A 17,596-nucleotide genomic window follows, 5' to 3' on the forward strand; every position below is an offset into this window, starting at 1 on the left:
TTGGAATTTCAGACGAGGCTTTACCCTTTGTATCCTTATGGCTCTAAGAAATCTTGCAGTAAAGAAGCCTGCCAACTGTTTAGTTCATAATTTCCAAATTTATCTGACCATGGAAAGCATTTTGGGTATAACAAACAGTAGTATCTTTCAGAACTAACATTTCATGGACTCAAGTTTGGAGGTGTCTTTAGCAAGGCACACTGGGAGGCTTAAGCCACTGGCCTCAATTTGCTTTTTCAGGGTCTTCTGTTGCTCTCAAACCATGCTATCTACTCCCCTTGTCTAAGCATGCTCTTCACAAAACCACTCATTTCTCAATACACAATGTTTTTTTATATGCCAACACCTTTGTACATTCTTGTGTGCCTTGAAGAACCAGCTCAAATATAACTTTTGTGAGTCTTCTCAGATACCTCTTCCTCCCTACCTTTCTTTATACCCCTAGCTCTTTGCTCGTAATTCTATTATCAGAAAGTATTTTAACCATCCTTACCTCCTTTTTGTTTGCTCATGGGTAAGATACTTTGTCTCAGTTACATTTGTGCTTCCTAAGTCTGGCATGGCATATAACAAGTGTTCAATTAACATCTGATGAACGTACCTACAAACGTACATTAACAAGCAGGCACATGGATATAAGTGGCTCACATAGTAGTTATTATAACAGACTGAAATTAACCCCAATTGTTGTGGGTATATGAATTTTTACAGAGTAACAGTTAAAACCAGTAAATTGGCATCTATCTTGTTTTTCTCTCAATATTTATATTAACTCCACCCCACTCATTCCACTACTCTTGACAACAGGTGACTGATTATAGAGAATGACTTCAAATAGTATCCATGAATTCCTTAGCTGGTGCAGATGGTTAGTCTAGCAACCGAGCTCATGCTTTTAAGTGTCCTTTAGCCTCTCATCATACATCAGAGGAAGGAGGGGTTAAAAGTCAAGGCACTGTGTGGAGTGAGAAGGAGAGTAGAAAATGGAAAAACAGAGACTAATAGGTGCTTATCTGAGAAATCTTCAATCTAATTTGACATGACTGTCACCCATGATATTTGACTTTAGTCAGTTACCTAATCTGATTTATCATCATCAACTCTGCCATTGTCACCTCCTCAAGGTCAAAATACTGTGCCTTTAAAAGTGTTTCACTCTATATGTGGAAGGCTCTACATACAGGACGAAAGAAAGAACTACTGGTATCCTGGATCTTGTCCTCACAAGCACTGACAACTGTTTCATTGGTATGTTTAGCATTCTTTCAGAAAGTAACCATCCAACAAACATTTATTGAGCAATTACTACATGCCAATGCCATGCCAGGAATATATAAATGATACTTTGTGGCCTCTTTACAATCTGTATAAATCTTGCCTCAGGGTCAAGGCACAGCCTTCAACAAATTCTTAATGAGATGTTTGGGCATGTAATCTATCTTGGACTTTTTTTAGTTTTCTATCATAGTTTGTTTCAGTAATTTAAGAAATGTGGTGGCATAAGAGAGTCCTATCTTTCCTACTCTGCCCATAAGGCATAGGGAAGCAAAACTCTCAAAATGTGATGCAAAAGAAACTCCTAGAGTTATGAATGGACTTCCCCACTGTTGGCCATCACAGAAACCACAAACAGGCTTTTGAGGTGAATGTTACCATTTGCCAGCCGCCTGAACTCACTTCTATGGATGGTGATTCCCTCCCTCCACTGCCCTGCTCATGTATGGCTTGATGAACTCAACATACAGCCTTTCTCTTTTCCAATACAGTGAATTTCAGCAAGCTTTCTGAGTTTAAACTTCCTGCATGTCATTAATGGTGGCTGCTTGTCTTCCCTGAGGGTTTCAGCCCTGGGCAAGTTCACTATGGATTCAGTGAGACCGAGAAATGACAATGGAATGTTCTTGGGGTAACAGGGTTTATACCCAGCTTTCTTCTGCCCACAGTAGGTCGAGTGCTAGAATCATATCTGCATCCAGCAGGTCTGTAATCCACTTCCATCTCTGCCTCTGCCCAGCAGAGCTCTTCAGACAGTGACTCAGTCAATAATGGGTCATTAGTGTAGCAGTAGGTCAATTACATCATTATGTAGTTTAAGATCAGGTAAGTATCCTGCCCATAGGAACGTCCATTTTCCCCTCACTGCTATTTCCACTTACAGATGTGGCTCTTCTGGGCCTACCAGCTAACAGCAGAAGCAACACTGACAACACATTACCTAGCTTTTTTCTGAAGATCTGAGAAGGCTGAACATCTCATTTCCTTTCATGTCAGCTGTGACTCAGGTATGACGGATATCGTTAGCCTCTTTGAGCAGCTTGGGCAAAGCAGAGATGAGTGGATTCATGTGGTCAGGCAATAACAGAGTAGGAGAGTCCATTGAGGATTCCTCGCACCAGACTGCTAATTAGCTAATTGACTAGAGCTGAGAGAGAGGAGGCTCTGGCTGCCGCAGAACTCTGCTCCCTTCCTTTCCATGGATAGCATTCCCTTCAGTTTATCAGTGCTTCTCCATTCAGAATGGGGAACAAATTGGAAAAGACATTCACGAACGCAACAAGTGTCACCCCAGTCAGATAGCACAGCTCGGAGAATGCTACATTTGAACATCTTACCTAAGCTGGAACGGGTGTTCGAACGTTCAATTATTGCTCTCTTGCTGGGATTATTTAGGACAGACCTCTTAGCAAGAGAAATGTCAGCTGTCACTCTTGTTATTGATATCCTATGAATAGGAACACAGAACAGAACAAGCCAGTAAAAATGTTATGGGGCTGTCCAAGTGATTTATGACCACAGTACTTAATAACCACTTTACATACTACAGTGCAACCACAGTATAATAAACATTGGCTACAAGTTTTTAAACAGGATTTGCCAAGTATTAAAATACAAGCAGAACAGAATGGAGGAAGGTTTCGCTATTTAACAAAAATATTACTGTATTAAAAATGCAGCTCTTTTACACTATTGTGTGCTTTGCCAAATTCTCTGTATAATGAGCACCATACCAGGAGAGAATTAAAACATACAAATAAACCATGTTCCTTATAGGAAGCAGCAATATAATTTCCCTACAATTCACAGTTGTTTGCTCTTGAAAAGACCTTCAGGAAGTACAAAGGCTCTGCCCTAGCATATAAGTGCTGCTGGTCCGAAGGGGGAAAACCTCTTCATTTGGATCATCAAAGATAATCAACCAGTTGGTAGCTATGGTGCATTCCTGGTGCTCAACAGTTTATTCATGACAGATAAAGCATTTGTCCACAGGCCCAGAGGAATGTTTCATTTCTAAGAACAAAAACATGATTTCTTTTCTGCAAGCACAAGATTCTTGAGCAATTTGCATATGATTTTGAATGCAGATGGTGGACAATCATAAGACACCATAGTTGAGGGCAATGCAAGGATTGTGCCAGGATTTTGGTAAGTTAGAAAGTATCCTGCAGCCATGCAAGAAAAGAACAAAGCAAAGTAATTGCAAAGGAATGAAGAGAAGAGTCTATTTGCACATGGTTTGTCAAATGAGAATACCTGTAACATAATTTTAAACTGGGATCACTCAACTTCATATTATCATCTACCTGTAGAATGCAAAGAATAACTCCCTAAGCCCATTACTGCCAGTATGTGCCTTTCTCCATCTTATTTTCAGAGCTTGGCAGTTCCAGGAAGGAGACAAGGACAGGACTGCCCCTACTACCTCTTGACACCCAGTGCACCCATTCTTCTCTGTTTACGAACTCCTCTGGGGTTGGAGCATGGAGGAGGGAGAGTTGTCAACAATTATCGAGTTATATGTCATCTCACATCTATTTTGGGACAACACTGTCAGTACTCTCAGGAGATCCTTCGCATGACATCACTGACCTGAAGTCTTGGGGAGAATTTTAAATATCTTTTCACAAATGGTTGTAAATTGATTCTTTAAAGCAACAGGCTGTGCAAAAATTCTAGTGCCTTTTAAAGCAAAGGCTCCTTGCTTGTGTCACTTATTTGTAAGCTATAGATGGTCAGGAAATTTTAAGTTTTCAGATTTAAAAAAATTTTTAGACCCTTACTACTACATTATTTCAGGTATCTTCAAATTCTCTCTGTAGAACCAAGAGTCCTGTGAGATACCTCCAGGGTCCCTGAGAACACTACAGGGGGGCTGAGTTGGTGGGGCTCCAGTTTTCCCACCTGCAAAGCCAGGCAAACACCTCTGCACTTCTGTTTTCTACTTGGGCTTTTGATGTGTGCTCCTTGTAGAAAGTTGTTCAACTGCTAAAGACATTGGAAAACACTGGTGAAGTTCAACTGTTTCATTTTACCAAGTAGAAAACTGAGATGAGGAGAGGAAGTTCTACACGATTAAAAGCCAAGAAGGACTAAAACACAGGCCCCCCTGGCACCAGGACAGTACTTAGTCATCTGACTTATAATTCTCTCACAGTTTTAATTTTCTTCTCCAGTAACTCCAAATCTCCATAAGAGCCGTATCATCAAGTGTAGTTACACAGTCTTGGTCATGTGCGGAGAGATGGTCAGGATTTAAAATCAGGTTAAAGTCAGGTGAACCCCACATCTCAGTCCCCCTTGCTCAGGGGGTTGCTGCAGACCTGAAGCAGGAAATCTCATTGGCAGTCCTGCGGTCGCAGCTCCTTTTATTTACAGAATACGCTTTGGTTGTTTAGTTTTGGGTTTCTGGCTTTTGTGATTATTTGTTGTTTTAAGAATGAAGTTGTTGGTTAGAAACATATAGTCAAGTTCCAGAGCAATTCAAATATATGACTGGAGACAAGTAGGCTGGTTTAGGGACAGAATTCAACTTTCTGGAATAATGACTTTTGGAGGGCTCAAAGATTCCATTCTGCTTGAGGGAAAATCAAAACTTCTAGCTCTATTCAAGTCAGAAAGTGACCCGGCATTCTTAAAACTTGAAGGGATTGTCAACAAAGGCACACTCTTATCTTTTTCTGGGTGATAAACACTTTTACAAAGCCATTTTTAAGCATACCCCAAGTTTTGCAAATGAAGAATAACACACCCATACAAAAACAGAAAAAAATCACTTCATATATTCCAAAACCAGGAAAAGTTGTAATACAGGGTTCTTTTTCTTGTTTTATTTGTCAATAAAATACCAGCTGATTTGTTAATACATGTTATTTCTTAATAAAAGTACACATGCATGAAGAGCTCAGGAAAAGATACATAGCCCCAGAAACCTTTCAAGACAAAGTAGGAATTTCTATTTCCCAGGCAAAGATGCTTGCTATTGTCAAAATCAGACACCAAATCCAAACTTATTTTTGGTAAAAGGCTCCCCAGCAATGTCATAACATTCACCATTGAATGCCATCTAATTTATATACCATTTTTTTTTTACTTATGATATCCTTTCTACTTTTTTTTCTTACTATTCTCATACTCTTTAGGGTCTTTCAGTACTTCCATGCATCTTGTTTGATACTCATCTCTAAAAAGTTCTCTTTGAAACTTTTCTGTGACATGGGGTCTGTAGTTACTGGCCAGGAGATTAAAAGACTAATTAGGAGTTCAGTTCCTCGGCCAACTGGGCATAGTAGCAAATGTCACTGAAAACCAGCAAAAATCATTCTCTAAATCTAGTAAATACGAACCCCCAGCAACCACTCTTTTTTGGTAAAAGGCTCCCCAGCAATGTCATATCTGTTCTGGAATTCATAATTTCTGCAATCCATCATGAGCTTTGAGTATTAGTTTTCTATGGAAAGATAGTAAGTTTAGTTATGACAAAGTCATTAAAAAATAATTAGTATTTCTATGTTGATAACAGAACAGCTATAAGATCATTCTGTATTCTATCCTTGCTACATCTAATATGCAGCCCTGTGGGTATATTAATTTTGGGGGGCTCCTAATATTCATAGAGAAAAGTGTTCCAAAAACCAGAACAGTGTACTGCCAAGAGAAAAGGGAAGGAAGTCATACATAGACTTCGGTATTCTTCCTGGATCTTTCTCTTGCTGGTTGTGTGACCATGGACAAGTCATGCCATCTTTTGAGGGTCAGTTTTCTGATCAATAATATGGTGAAAGTAGCTTTACAAACTACCTCAGAGGATTGTTATTAGGAGCAAAGTAAAATATATAAAAGTGCTTTCTTAAATAAATATTTATAGTGTCCTATGTTGACACACACATACATAATGTATACAAGACAATTATTGGCGATTTGAAGAACTGAAGGAGACAGTTTCTTTATATCCTGTTCTCAAAAGTCAGCCGTCTACCACAAACTCTCATCCCAGAGTCCATGAAATGTATATGTACTTTGAAGCTGGGAGAATCAGGTCAGACATGTTGTAATCTAAACCTATTAATTTAAATATTCATGTTTGGCATTAAAGTGGTCACTTAATTATCTCAAGTGTTTGTCCACCAATGAGTCTGTGTTTAAATAGAGAACGGTAGGAAGAAATGATAAAGAGAATGATAGGGGTTATGACACACAAGGCACTGGTTGTTCTTTCCCATTTGTTGACTGCAGTTATAAGTTGTTTTCATTCTTCCTTGGCCTTGATTGCTTTATGATAGCATCAATTGTTCCCGTTTCCTTTTACAAATAAACACTGCCTCTTTGAGTCTCCCTAGGTTGTAATTTCAGCCTCTTTTCTTCCAATTCTTTCCCAAAGCGTTTTTTTCTCCTTTAAGTGTTCCTTGGCTAATAACTTGCTTTAGCTTCAGATCCTATCTGTATAGATTACATGGTGTTTCTTTAGAATTTTTGGCCATGATCATGTCAGTTACACAGTATTGGATGACTACCACAGACATGATCTGATTCAGTTGTCAAAAAGCCTAAAGTAATAATACTATTGGATTTTGAAATGATTAGCATAGGTCAATAGATTGCAGTTGTTTTCACTGCTTGAATGGTATATTTAACCAGTTGAACAAACCTCAGCCCAGAGGATGATCCCCAAGGAATGTACATGGTATAAAATGAAGACAAATGGCTCTGTGTCTTGTGCGTCCACTGTGTCCACACCACGCTGGTACCGTTGTAGCAGCTTGGGCGGTGCTAGCGAGTTTATGATTTGTGCAAAGAACTGTCACTACGTGTGGATATTCACATGCACAGGGACTATTTAGTATTGTGCTTTCATTTTTCTCACATGTATTATAGTTAGGCCCTACAATAACAGTTCTAGCAATAAAACGGCACAATAATTAGCTCTAAACTGACTCAAATAATTCACAGGTATCAAAAAAAGGCAAGTGTATGATTATGCAGTAGTTAGGCTGTTGGCCTTTAATCCAGTTGGTTGAATTATTTTCTAACCAAGATGTGAATAACAGTATTGAAGGAGAAAGCCTCTTAGCCAATGGATCCCTTTTTTGCTCTTTTTGAGAAATAATAAGACTTCCTTCTATTTTGTCTAACCTACTGCATTCACAGCCAGTGAGTCATTGAGTAGGTTTCCATCAGAACATACTGTTTATGCTGTCCTGCTGTGCTAGAGCCTTCTGTGTAATTGTTCTCTTGGCTGGTTTCAATTAAAGACTGCTTGTTATTTTCTCTCCCTTTATTAATTGGTGAAACATAACGCTGCAGATTGTCATAGTTCAAAATGTAAGGATATCCCCAAACAGCAGCAGACATGTCAGAGTCCGTGTATTGTTACAAGAAAATTTCTTCTTTACCAAAGTCTCCATACACTCGATCAGTGAATTCACTATGGTTTTTGCTAATGCACTAGCCCTTTCTTATTTGAAAGCAAGTACATTCTCCTACTCCTACCTTTAATATCTTTCTCCAACTCTGCTGTACATCAGCTCTCTCCAGGGCTGAGTGTCTTTCTCAAGCTATTTTGTAGCTGTTGGGTTCCTCCTCACATCTTCAGATGTGTCATCTGCTGTGTCATCAGACCCCATGGAACACTTGGCATCGATGTTTTAATTCTATTTCTACTAAAACCATCTGCAATAGTGTGTGTAAGTGTGCAATGTAGACAACTCTACCTGATTCAAAACAAATCTCTGTTGTTACAATTAAATGCATTTCCTCTTTCTGAGCCTGAGGACTGAGGAAGAACCTCAGATTCTTTACTCTTGAAAGCAGGAATTAGTCACTCACTTTCTCTTTGCTGGTTTATAATTTCCCTTCTTCTTTTCCATAGGTCCCCTTTTCAAACCTTAAACGACATTGTTGTGTATAAGGATATTATGTGGGACCAAAACAATCTGACACAAACTTGGGCTGCATTGGGGGATGGGATTTGTTCATATCAGGGGCTGTTAAGAGGTCACAGGATGAGTCACTGCTTAAAATATTCTCAAGTAAAGACACTATAGGTTAAGATCATGTGACTTCAAGCATAGCTGAAGGAAGTGTGCATGTGTGACCAAGAACACAGATGCCTGAGCCGTGCAGGCCAGCTGCCTCTAATCTGTGGAGAGCTGCATGAGGGTAATAGTATAGCCCTGGTCATCGGACGGCAGGACCAAGACCACTACTAAGTTAAAGAGACAGAATTCAGCTGTTTTTACAATGCTTTTTTAAGAAGTGAATTCCAAGAGCCATAAGTTTCCAAACAAAAACAAGTTATCCATCTGCTTGTGGTTGTTGAAGGAGAGAGATTAGAATAAAACAATTTTTACATGTTCTTTCAACTCCAATATTCTATTCAGTGCTTTTTACTTGTTTTCTTTGAAACTACTTCATTCTCTGCCTATCTTCTTTTAAAAAAGAGGACAGTAGGATAAACTCATGGCTTTCTTATTAGGCCCAGTCCAGTAGATGTATGTGGCAGATACTGTTATTTTTTCAACAGCCAGCCTACTCTGCAGTTAAGCATGGCCAAGTGACCAAGTTCTAACCGAAGAAATGTGAGGATCCATGTGTGTCGCTTGCGGGCCGGCATGCCTCCTTCCCCACAGGCTGACTGGAGAGACCATCCTTGGCCTGAGGGCCCCAAGTGAACTTGGGTGGAACAAATTTCTGCCCAGTTCTCCACCCCACCCCAGCCCCCAAGCTAAGGAATACCTGCCTCAACCATTAAATAAGCAATAATAGCTTTCATTGGGTTTGAGTCATTACACTTCTGGGGTCTATTTTTTAAAGCATCCTAGCCTGTACTAATGTACTTAGCCATTCACATAATGGCAAAAAGCATTCTGATTTCTTGAACTAAAATTTTAATGATGGGAACTAAAATCTCAGCTTATTTTCTTTGCATAGAGACCCAGAAACTAATAAATAGTTTAAAAACAATTACCTAGAAGGCTTTTTTTTGTGAAATATATGTAATTTGTACTCAAAGCATTATCATATTTGCCTTTTCCTTAAAATACCATGTGTACTAAAATCTATTTGAAGATATTTAAAAATATTTGGTAAGTTGGATGCATTTACCCATAATTCTCTGTACACACTATTTAAGTTTTCTTCATTTCTAGTAAGTCTTCAGGCATTTAGTTGCACACGGTTATTTTTAAATGAAGTGCATTCTGCATTGTGAAAGTGCTTAGTAGTTAGTATTGAGTCAATATGGACTTTTTATCATTTCTCTGCAAAACACAGAAACTCTTTATAGACATTTTTCACAAAACTTAAATTATAAAATTATTTGATGGCTAAAGACTCAGCCATATTGAAATGGGTTATAGTAGGATACATACAGAATAGACCAATAAAACAAAGTAATTTCTAGTAAAATAATCTATAACTGAACATCCAAAGAAATACTATTCCCTACAAAAATAGTCACTTTGGGAGGCTTATGATAGAAACATTCTTTGCACTCTTCTTTTGAAGAAATTCATTACTTTTTACCTTCATATGATACCCACATATGCACACATGCATGAACACACACACAATTCCCAAATGACATTTCTCAGCTTGACCAGTGAGCCACCATATTTTTCAGAAATAGTCTATATTTTCATTAATGTTTTTAATAAAAAAAGCTTGGTATGAATTCACTGACAAGGGAGAAAATAAAGACAAACACATTTAAGTAAAACAAATATACTATTTTCCTTCTCAAGGTCCTATTTCTCTTGGGGATTCAATGCTATACTTCCTACTTTCAGAGCTCTTTCACTGTATTCTTCCATGAATACTCTGTTAACTTTTAATTAGAGAACTTCTAGAATTGCTGGAAACATAAATCTTCAAATCAATGTATCATACATGTTTGGTTAAAGGAAGATAAAAGTACAAAAACATCTATATGTCTCACCTCCCATCAAACCTGTGCTTCAGGAAATCAAAGAGGGCTTTCTGCATCATGTCTGTTACCTTTGCAGAGGTGAGAAAAAAAGAATGAGGCAAACACACACAGAGAGCGAGGGGGAAAGAAGTCAAAAGTGAGAAAGGTGACGGGAAGGGCAGCAGGTCACAGTGAGCCATCTGGGGCGGGTGGGGAGGGGTGTTCTTCATGCTTAACCATTTGCAGTTACTAAAACTTCCCCTTGTGATTCTCCCCCAGGGGGCTGAGGAATGAATCATCAGTGTTCACTAGACCCAAAGCCAATCCTCTTCCCTATTAGGGGACAGCAGTGCCCCCGGGAGACTGCAACAGGCTGGCTTTGTCCCCTGGTGCAGCTGCCTGTGGCCCCCTGCCTGAGAGATGCTCTCCTGTGAGGAGCCCCGGAGCTCCTCAGGACAGCTGTCCCGCTGCTCTGTGCGTGCGGGTGGAAATTCTGCATGCCCACGGCTGGCTTTCTGCAGACCACTCTCCTCTTTTCCTCTGACATTCCCCACCGAGGGGGGGAGGTGAAGGGTAGAGGGAGAACAAGGGAAAGGGCAGTGGAGGAGGGAAGGGGCAGGGCAGGGAGGAAGGAGAGCGGGAGGGCATTCCTAACTCTTCTTCAAAGAGATTCATTAATTTAGTCAACAAGTGTGCACTGGATGTCTGCTATGTGCCAGATAGAGTCAAAGCCCAGGCTGCCCACCCGCAGATGTCAGTGTCCCACCCCACCTGTTTTTACGTATGCTAGCACAAAGTCAAAATGGCAGCATCTGAAATGCAGTACATCTAAGTCTTTAATCTTCTCCTTCTTACATGCTATTTTTTAACTCATCTCTGAAGAAGTTCACTCATATTTTTAGTGGACTTTCTTTCCTTCTACATGTCCTTTAAAATAAGTAAGCAGGGAAGTATGTGGTGGAATATGGCGTCATACTGAGCACCCAGCACGGTGAGGTTAGCTGGTACTCTGAGGATTCAGGTTTGCCAGCAGACGGCCTGTGTACTTCCTTGGGCCATTCATACTCTAGTATTTCTAATGGTGATGGCAATGGTTAAAGCAGATAAAGTCTTTTCTCTGAATTGAATGTAGAGCAAACCTTTGACCAGACTTCCTGTTAGAAGTGTTTTGAGGGAGATAGTGCTAAACAATGTAATACATAAAAGATGAGAAGTGTGCCAGAGAGGGAAGACAGAGCGAAGGGTCCCTTAGCCCACCCGGTACCACCCGCCTTCCCAAGCTGGGAGTGGGCTTCCATCGGTTCCTAAAAGTAAGCAGACCCTGGAGGAGCAAGCTCCAAATGGATGTCTCCTAGGTTCTTGCTCAAGAACTTAAGCATAACAGACTGGTTTTTGTACCTCATAACCCTTCAGTGACGGCCCCACTAACACCACCGGGCGCATGGATGGTACAACATCATAAGGAGGGATGTGCTCCGTCTGAAAAAGATGATGGACACGTGTGACAAGGTGAGGATAAGCATGTCAGCAACAAGAACATTTCATATGTCTCAGGTCAGATGAGAAGTGATACCATACGTCCCCACCGAGGAGACTCATCCCTTAGTTTACAGCCTTTTGGGTCACTGAAATGGAGCATTGCAGGCATGTATGGATAGAAACCTTAACAGTGGATTTAAAAAGGAAATGCAACTTACCACTTTTTGCTTCTGTTTTGCTAAAAGACAACAATGAGAGCCATATCAAAATATGTAATCTTTGTAAACGATAGTACATGATTTTAAAAGATGGCAGAATGTACCAATTTGTCCCTGTAATTCTCATTTCACTATTACCCACTCCATAGAGCACTGCTCTATTATTTCATTCTGGATGGACCAATTATGAAGACAAATGAAAAACAGACAGTTTCCTCCCTGCACTAATGACCTTCCATCCTAATTTCATGTTGGGTGGTGAGAGTGGACTTTATAACAACACTGGAAGTTCTGAGCCAACCAGGGGCCAGGGTTTGTTCCCCTGCCAGACCCAGCAAATGGTGTGGCTTAGAACAGCTTGAACAAATAAAATTTGATGAAAAGAAACAGAGAATCACAATTTGGGTAAAGATGATCATCATCTCAATCAGTAGTTATTTTTGGATTTGTAATTTTGGTTACTATGAGAAAATTTATAGTCCTTTGTTTTATCAAGTCTTTTTCCAGGATATTGAAACATTTTTTCCTACTGTGCTGTTCTTTATTTCAAAACAGTTTATAACCAGGTATTTCTGCTCTCTTTTATTTGTAACAGCAAAAAGCTGCAGTGACATAAATGTCCAACAAATGGGGATGAGGCAAAATATACTCGCTATCTGACTAAAGTGGTTTTGCGGCAGTCCGAGCAGCATCACAATCCATTTGGGTCAACCAAAGACCTAGACTGGTTCAGAGCTCCGAGATCAGGAAGGATGCACATGAGCAAGGACCCAGGTGCTCGGTGCCAACACAGTTTCCTGCAGTTATGGCAGGCCAGGATAGACCTTGACTGGTTATTCTGAACTGGTAATACTGGATGCCCTAATGCAGCATCAATTCGTGGCCAGAAGAAGTTAGCCTATGGAGGCCAGAGAATGAGGTAGAAGGAAAATTCCCAGTTGAGTACCTCTGTAATTTCCAAATGCTCAACTGCTGGTTGGGTCACCATTGTCCCTGCATTTCCATTAATTCCAGGGCTCAGTTGTCTGCTGTCCAAATAGAAATGAGGTTATCTGGGTCCGATCTCATTCTCTGCTTCAATCCTCCTGATCTCCACAGCCCAGTCTGTACCAACATAACCTAAGGTTTCCCAGAGACCCTGAAACAGAGCAGTTTCTTGAGAATCTACAGTTTTTTTTCTTTTTAATTGGCCCTTGCCATCTCGAAGTCTGTTACGTTCTTAGGTGGAATATGGAACTTGCTTCACATTGTTTCACACAATGGTTAGTTACTACCTCAGGAGTGGGGTGGGATGGGTAAATAATATTTTTCAAAATTAGATTACAATGATCTGAATTTTTAGTATCATAAATGCCTTTAAGTGAAATCAAATTATTATAGAGTGAAGTCAAATGATTATAGAAAGCAAATGAGCAACAAAATATTAAGTAGAAGAACCTTTAAATTGTTTCCAAATTAGTAAAAATACTTGCATGTATATTCAAATATTAAGAAAAGAATACATTCCGCTAAAAAGAGTTTAACTAAAACACTCACCTGCTGATGTGGGTGTTGCTCGAAATGTCCCTGATACCATTTCTCCAAGACTTGAAGAAGAATTTCCACTGGATTTCCTAGGATATAGGAAGGGCACTTAAGACTCATTCCTCAGATTGCTTGAAAATGGAACTTGAGAGTATACAGCTTTCTTTGGCTTTAATTCTACTCAATAATTCAAAACACATCAAATCCTTCTACAGAAAAGAACTTCAAGAATCTGTTCAAATGTTTTCTTTGATCTCATTTTGCAGAGAAAGTGGGTTAGTGACTGGGACCTCAAAATACTTTGTGAAAGTATCTTCATTATTCAATGAAGAAATCTGGCAGAAGAATCACTGATAGGAGTGTTCTTGTGAACCGCTTGCTTAACTAACACCAGTTGCCAGTGCACCAGCTGGAGGCCAAATACAGCTCAAAACAAGCAGTAAGCCCTGGAAGAAGCATTTCTCCTTAGAAGTGATTATGTGGAGGCCAGAGTTAAGAACAGACAGTAAGGATTTGGTCACAAATAACATCATTTGGAAGATTATTCCAGTGGGTCTCCTCTTGTAGCTTTGGAAGCTTCCTGGGTGCCCACAGAGGCCCTCAGGAGCCTTCCTACTTCTCCACTGTCTCCAACTTTCAGTGCTTAAGAGTATGGTTCCCAGAGTCAGAACAACCTGATGTCTCACTCTGGCTTGGCCACTTACTGGTTGTGGAAACTTGGCACATCATATCATGTCTTTGAGCCTTAGTTTCCCTATCTGTAGAAGGAGAAGCTACACCTCTGGGGTTGGTATAAAGATAAAATAAGATCATGTCTATGAGCTCTTGGTTTTACTCTTGTGCCTACCACAAAGTAAGTTTTTAGTTCAAAAGTATGTAACAATTTTATGGAATAATAAAAATAACAATAAATACTTTGGAAATAATAATGATTCATATATTATTTCATTCAAGAAATATTTATGGAGTATCCAAATTCTAGATGCTAAGAATACAACAGTTGGGCAGAGGGGAAGAAAAGACAAAATCCCTTCCCTTATAGAGACAGATTCTAGTGCGAGATATCACTATCAAACAGATAAACAGGTAAATACATAGTATTTCTGACAGTAATAAGTGCAACAGAAAAAAACAGAGTTCAGAGAGAGATAGGAAGCAAAGGAAGAGAAGGGAAGTGGGTACAATTTAAAATATGGTGGCAGAGAAGAGGTCACTGAAAAGGTGATATCTAACAAAGGTCTGAAGCAGATGAAGGAATGATCTATTGGAAATGTGAAGGGAAGTGTTCTGGTAAGAAGAAACCACAAGTGAAAAGGTCCTGAGGCAGGAACCTATGTTCCCAACATTTTAAGGAGCAAAAAGAGAGACAAAAACTGAAAAGAAAAGGGAACAAGAGGAATTAATAATTAACAATATTTTAGGCAAGTTATACACTAAAAACACTGAAAATTAAATGTTGGGCTAACTTCACTCTTGTGACCTTCTATTACTGTTTAAGAGGTTCCTATTATGACCAAGGCAAAGGGACGTTTAAAGAATAGAGATTTTGAAACAAAAAAATGTCCAACAGAAAAAGAAGGTTAAGAGTCAAGAGAAAGAACTGCTTCTATTTTGGGACTTTCAAAAATGATAATACATATAAAATCAGTGCTTCAATGTAGACTCACAAACTGAGATTTTCGTGTCTACTTCATTAGTTCACTAGAGATTGACTCATCTGAAGCTAGTCAGAATCTTCACCACATTACCGAGAGATAGCAGATACCACAAAAAGCCCTGTGTAGAAAAGGTGCGTCTAGTAGCAGGATGGTAGCGCATGCAGCACTGCATTCCATGCGCGCTTGAAGGAGTCTCTGAAAGGGAACCAAGAAGAGCCGTGAAGCCTGGTCGGGCCAGGCTCCCTCTTACTGTACTGAGAACAGATGCTCTATATGAGAGGAAAGCTTAGGTTCCAAGGAGGGTTTGCTGAGACTGCAGACAGCGGTCCACTGTAGAACTCACGTGGTGTCAGGCTTCAGCAGGCAAAGGGGAGAGTGAACTACCTGAAACTCCTTTGTGTCAATTTCAGAAACACCTCATAGTTAGAAAAGTATCTTTTACTTTGAATGCAAACATTTTTAAAGTTAATAAGCAAATTTAAAAATACGACTTAATTTTCCTACACTCCCCCCCAAAAATCTTTATAAAAATGAAGGATACTTACCCTCCATGAAAACGTCCTCTTTTTTGTTCTTGCTGAATCCGTATGTTCTCCAATCTAAGTGGACTTGGGATGAAGCCAATCTCACAGCCCTCTTTCACCAGCCTTCCTATCCACCAATCATTGTTATATTTCTGGAATGCAGAAATAAAGCTGCTGTCAATAGTAATTCACTTATCTTCACATTCGATTAAATAATTTCAGAGGCTTAGAAGAACAAAACACTATATTATATATATATAAAATACATAAACACTATGTATATTATACTATACTATATTATATATATCTAGGGAGTCCTTTGACTACAGCAGGGGTCTGCAGAGTTTTTACCTGAAGGCCCAGAGAGTAAATATTTTAGGCTTTGCAGGCCACGTGGTCTCTGTTTCGACTACTCGAATCACTAGTATAGCACTAAAGCAGCTATAGATGACATGTAAACAAATGAACATGGGTGTGGTTTCAATAAATCTTTTCTTTCCAAAAAGGACAGTAGGCTAAATTCAGCCTGTAGGCCACAACTTGTCAATTCCTGGAGTAAATTCAGGTCCTAACCTTAGGATTCTTTCAGTCCTTGTCAAGAAACCAATTGTTAAGAAATAGATTTTATAAGGATAAATGTATGAATGTAATTGGAACTCTGGAAAACAAGATAGACAAATCTGAGATGAAATATATTCAATTGTCTTACTTGTCAAAAACTTTCAGGTAAGAATTCCATGATACTCTCTTTGGGGAAGAATTATAATCTTCCAAATGTAGGTTTGCAAATTAAATTCCATCTTACTACCCGAAGGAAAATATACCTACTCTTCAAAGGCTAATCATATTATATATGTGGAAATTTTGAAATAATCTGTAAATGTCCTAAAGTCCAATAGGAATACCAGGATTTCCATTTAAGCAAAGTTCCATGAAATGTAAACTTCAGAAACAAATACATGCAAAATCTTCAACAAATATGGAGGGAGAACATGGTCCTATTTGATGGGTCAGCAAAACCGTATTAATAATTAAAGATTTGCTGAATCCTAGGGCAGAAGGCATATTTAATTCAGGCCACTTACCTCAACGGAAGGCTTCAGCTAGGTGATTTCTAGAAAGCATATATCAGTCCTATTGTTTATATCCTCCAGAGATGATTCCCAAAACTTCCTTTATTGTCTTTATTAGTATTGGGCAAAATAACTCTCTTTGATCCAAAAAGTATCCATTTCAAGATGTAACAACTATATGTAGTATACTTTGCTTAGCTCAAAGAAAACAGAATTTATATGTATGTGACATTAACATACTGCAATGGAGGAATGGATGGCTTCATCGAATCACTGCAGCATGAAATTCTGCATAACTTTGAGTAATTCTGAGTAACAGCCTCACATTCAAAAGCAGGGATTTGGCCTTTATCATGCACACAGCTCCCACACAAGGCATGTATGGCATTTGGCATGAGGCTGCACTGAAGAAATGTGATAAATATATCTGTGCTAAGTAAAATCTAGAACAGTTTAGGTCTTACTTTCTCCCATGGCCATCTTTCATTTCAGGATACCGGGCCTGAAAATTTTGGAAATAACAAAAGGCAAGGGTACCCTTTTAGAATTTTTGGTACATAGGTCTGGAATTTAAATTTTACTGTGGTGGGGACAAAACAGACTATGAGTCATAGTTTCCTATGGCTTAAGTTATTTCCTGAAATTAAGTTAGCCCACTGGAACACTAATTTGTTACCCACGCCACTTTAAAGGGCTTCCTGAAATGGTTAATGCAACTTTGCACTATGATTCGACTTCATTCTAGGAAACAGCTAATGAACAGTGAGAATCTGACCCAACTTCAATGAAAGTTCTTTAGTCTGTTGGGGAAAAGTTGCTGTGTACATTCAAGAGCTTAATTTGCTGGTCAGCTGGTGTATATGATAGCTAGAGCTGCCACTTTTCTCTGCATTTTAAGCTTTACGTTACTGAGATAGCACTTAAAACAGCGCGTAATAGT

The 17,596-nt window shown here is 39.2% G+C and overlaps 1 protein-coding gene across 12 annotated transcripts in view; it reads right to left on the bottom strand.

Annotated features, from left to right (window-relative positions):
* The window catches only part of CACNB4 (calcium voltage-gated channel auxiliary subunit beta 4), a 248,047-nt gene that overhangs the window by 24,077 nt on the left and 206,374 nt on the right, over nt 1-17,596 (bottom strand). For 11 of the 12 annotated variants that reach the window (XM_073241450.1, XM_073241451.1, XM_073241457.1 and 8 more), the window contains 6 exons: nt 15,605-15,735; nt 13,414-13,490; nt 11,878-11,897; nt 11,579-11,659; nt 10,211-10,269; nt 2,613-2,722 (listed from right to left, as the gene is read on the bottom strand). In XM_073241450.1, coding sequence (XP_073097551.1) covers nt 2,613-2,722; nt 10,211-10,269; nt 11,579-11,659; nt 11,878-11,897; nt 13,414-13,490; nt 15,605-15,735 — 478 coding nt within the window. Of the gene's footprint in view, nt 1-2,612; nt 2,723-10,210; nt 10,270-11,578; nt 11,660-11,877; nt 11,898-13,413; nt 13,491-15,604; nt 15,738-17,596 lie in introns of those variants that run through there. The other variant, XM_036996069.2, reaches the window with a different exon arrangement.

Source organism: Manis javanica, chromosome 7 (assembly GCF_040802235.1).
Source record: "Manis javanica isolate MJ-LG chromosome 7, MJ_LKY, whole genome shotgun sequence".
NCBI lineage: Eukaryota > Metazoa > Chordata > Mammalia > Pholidota > Manidae > Manis > Manis javanica.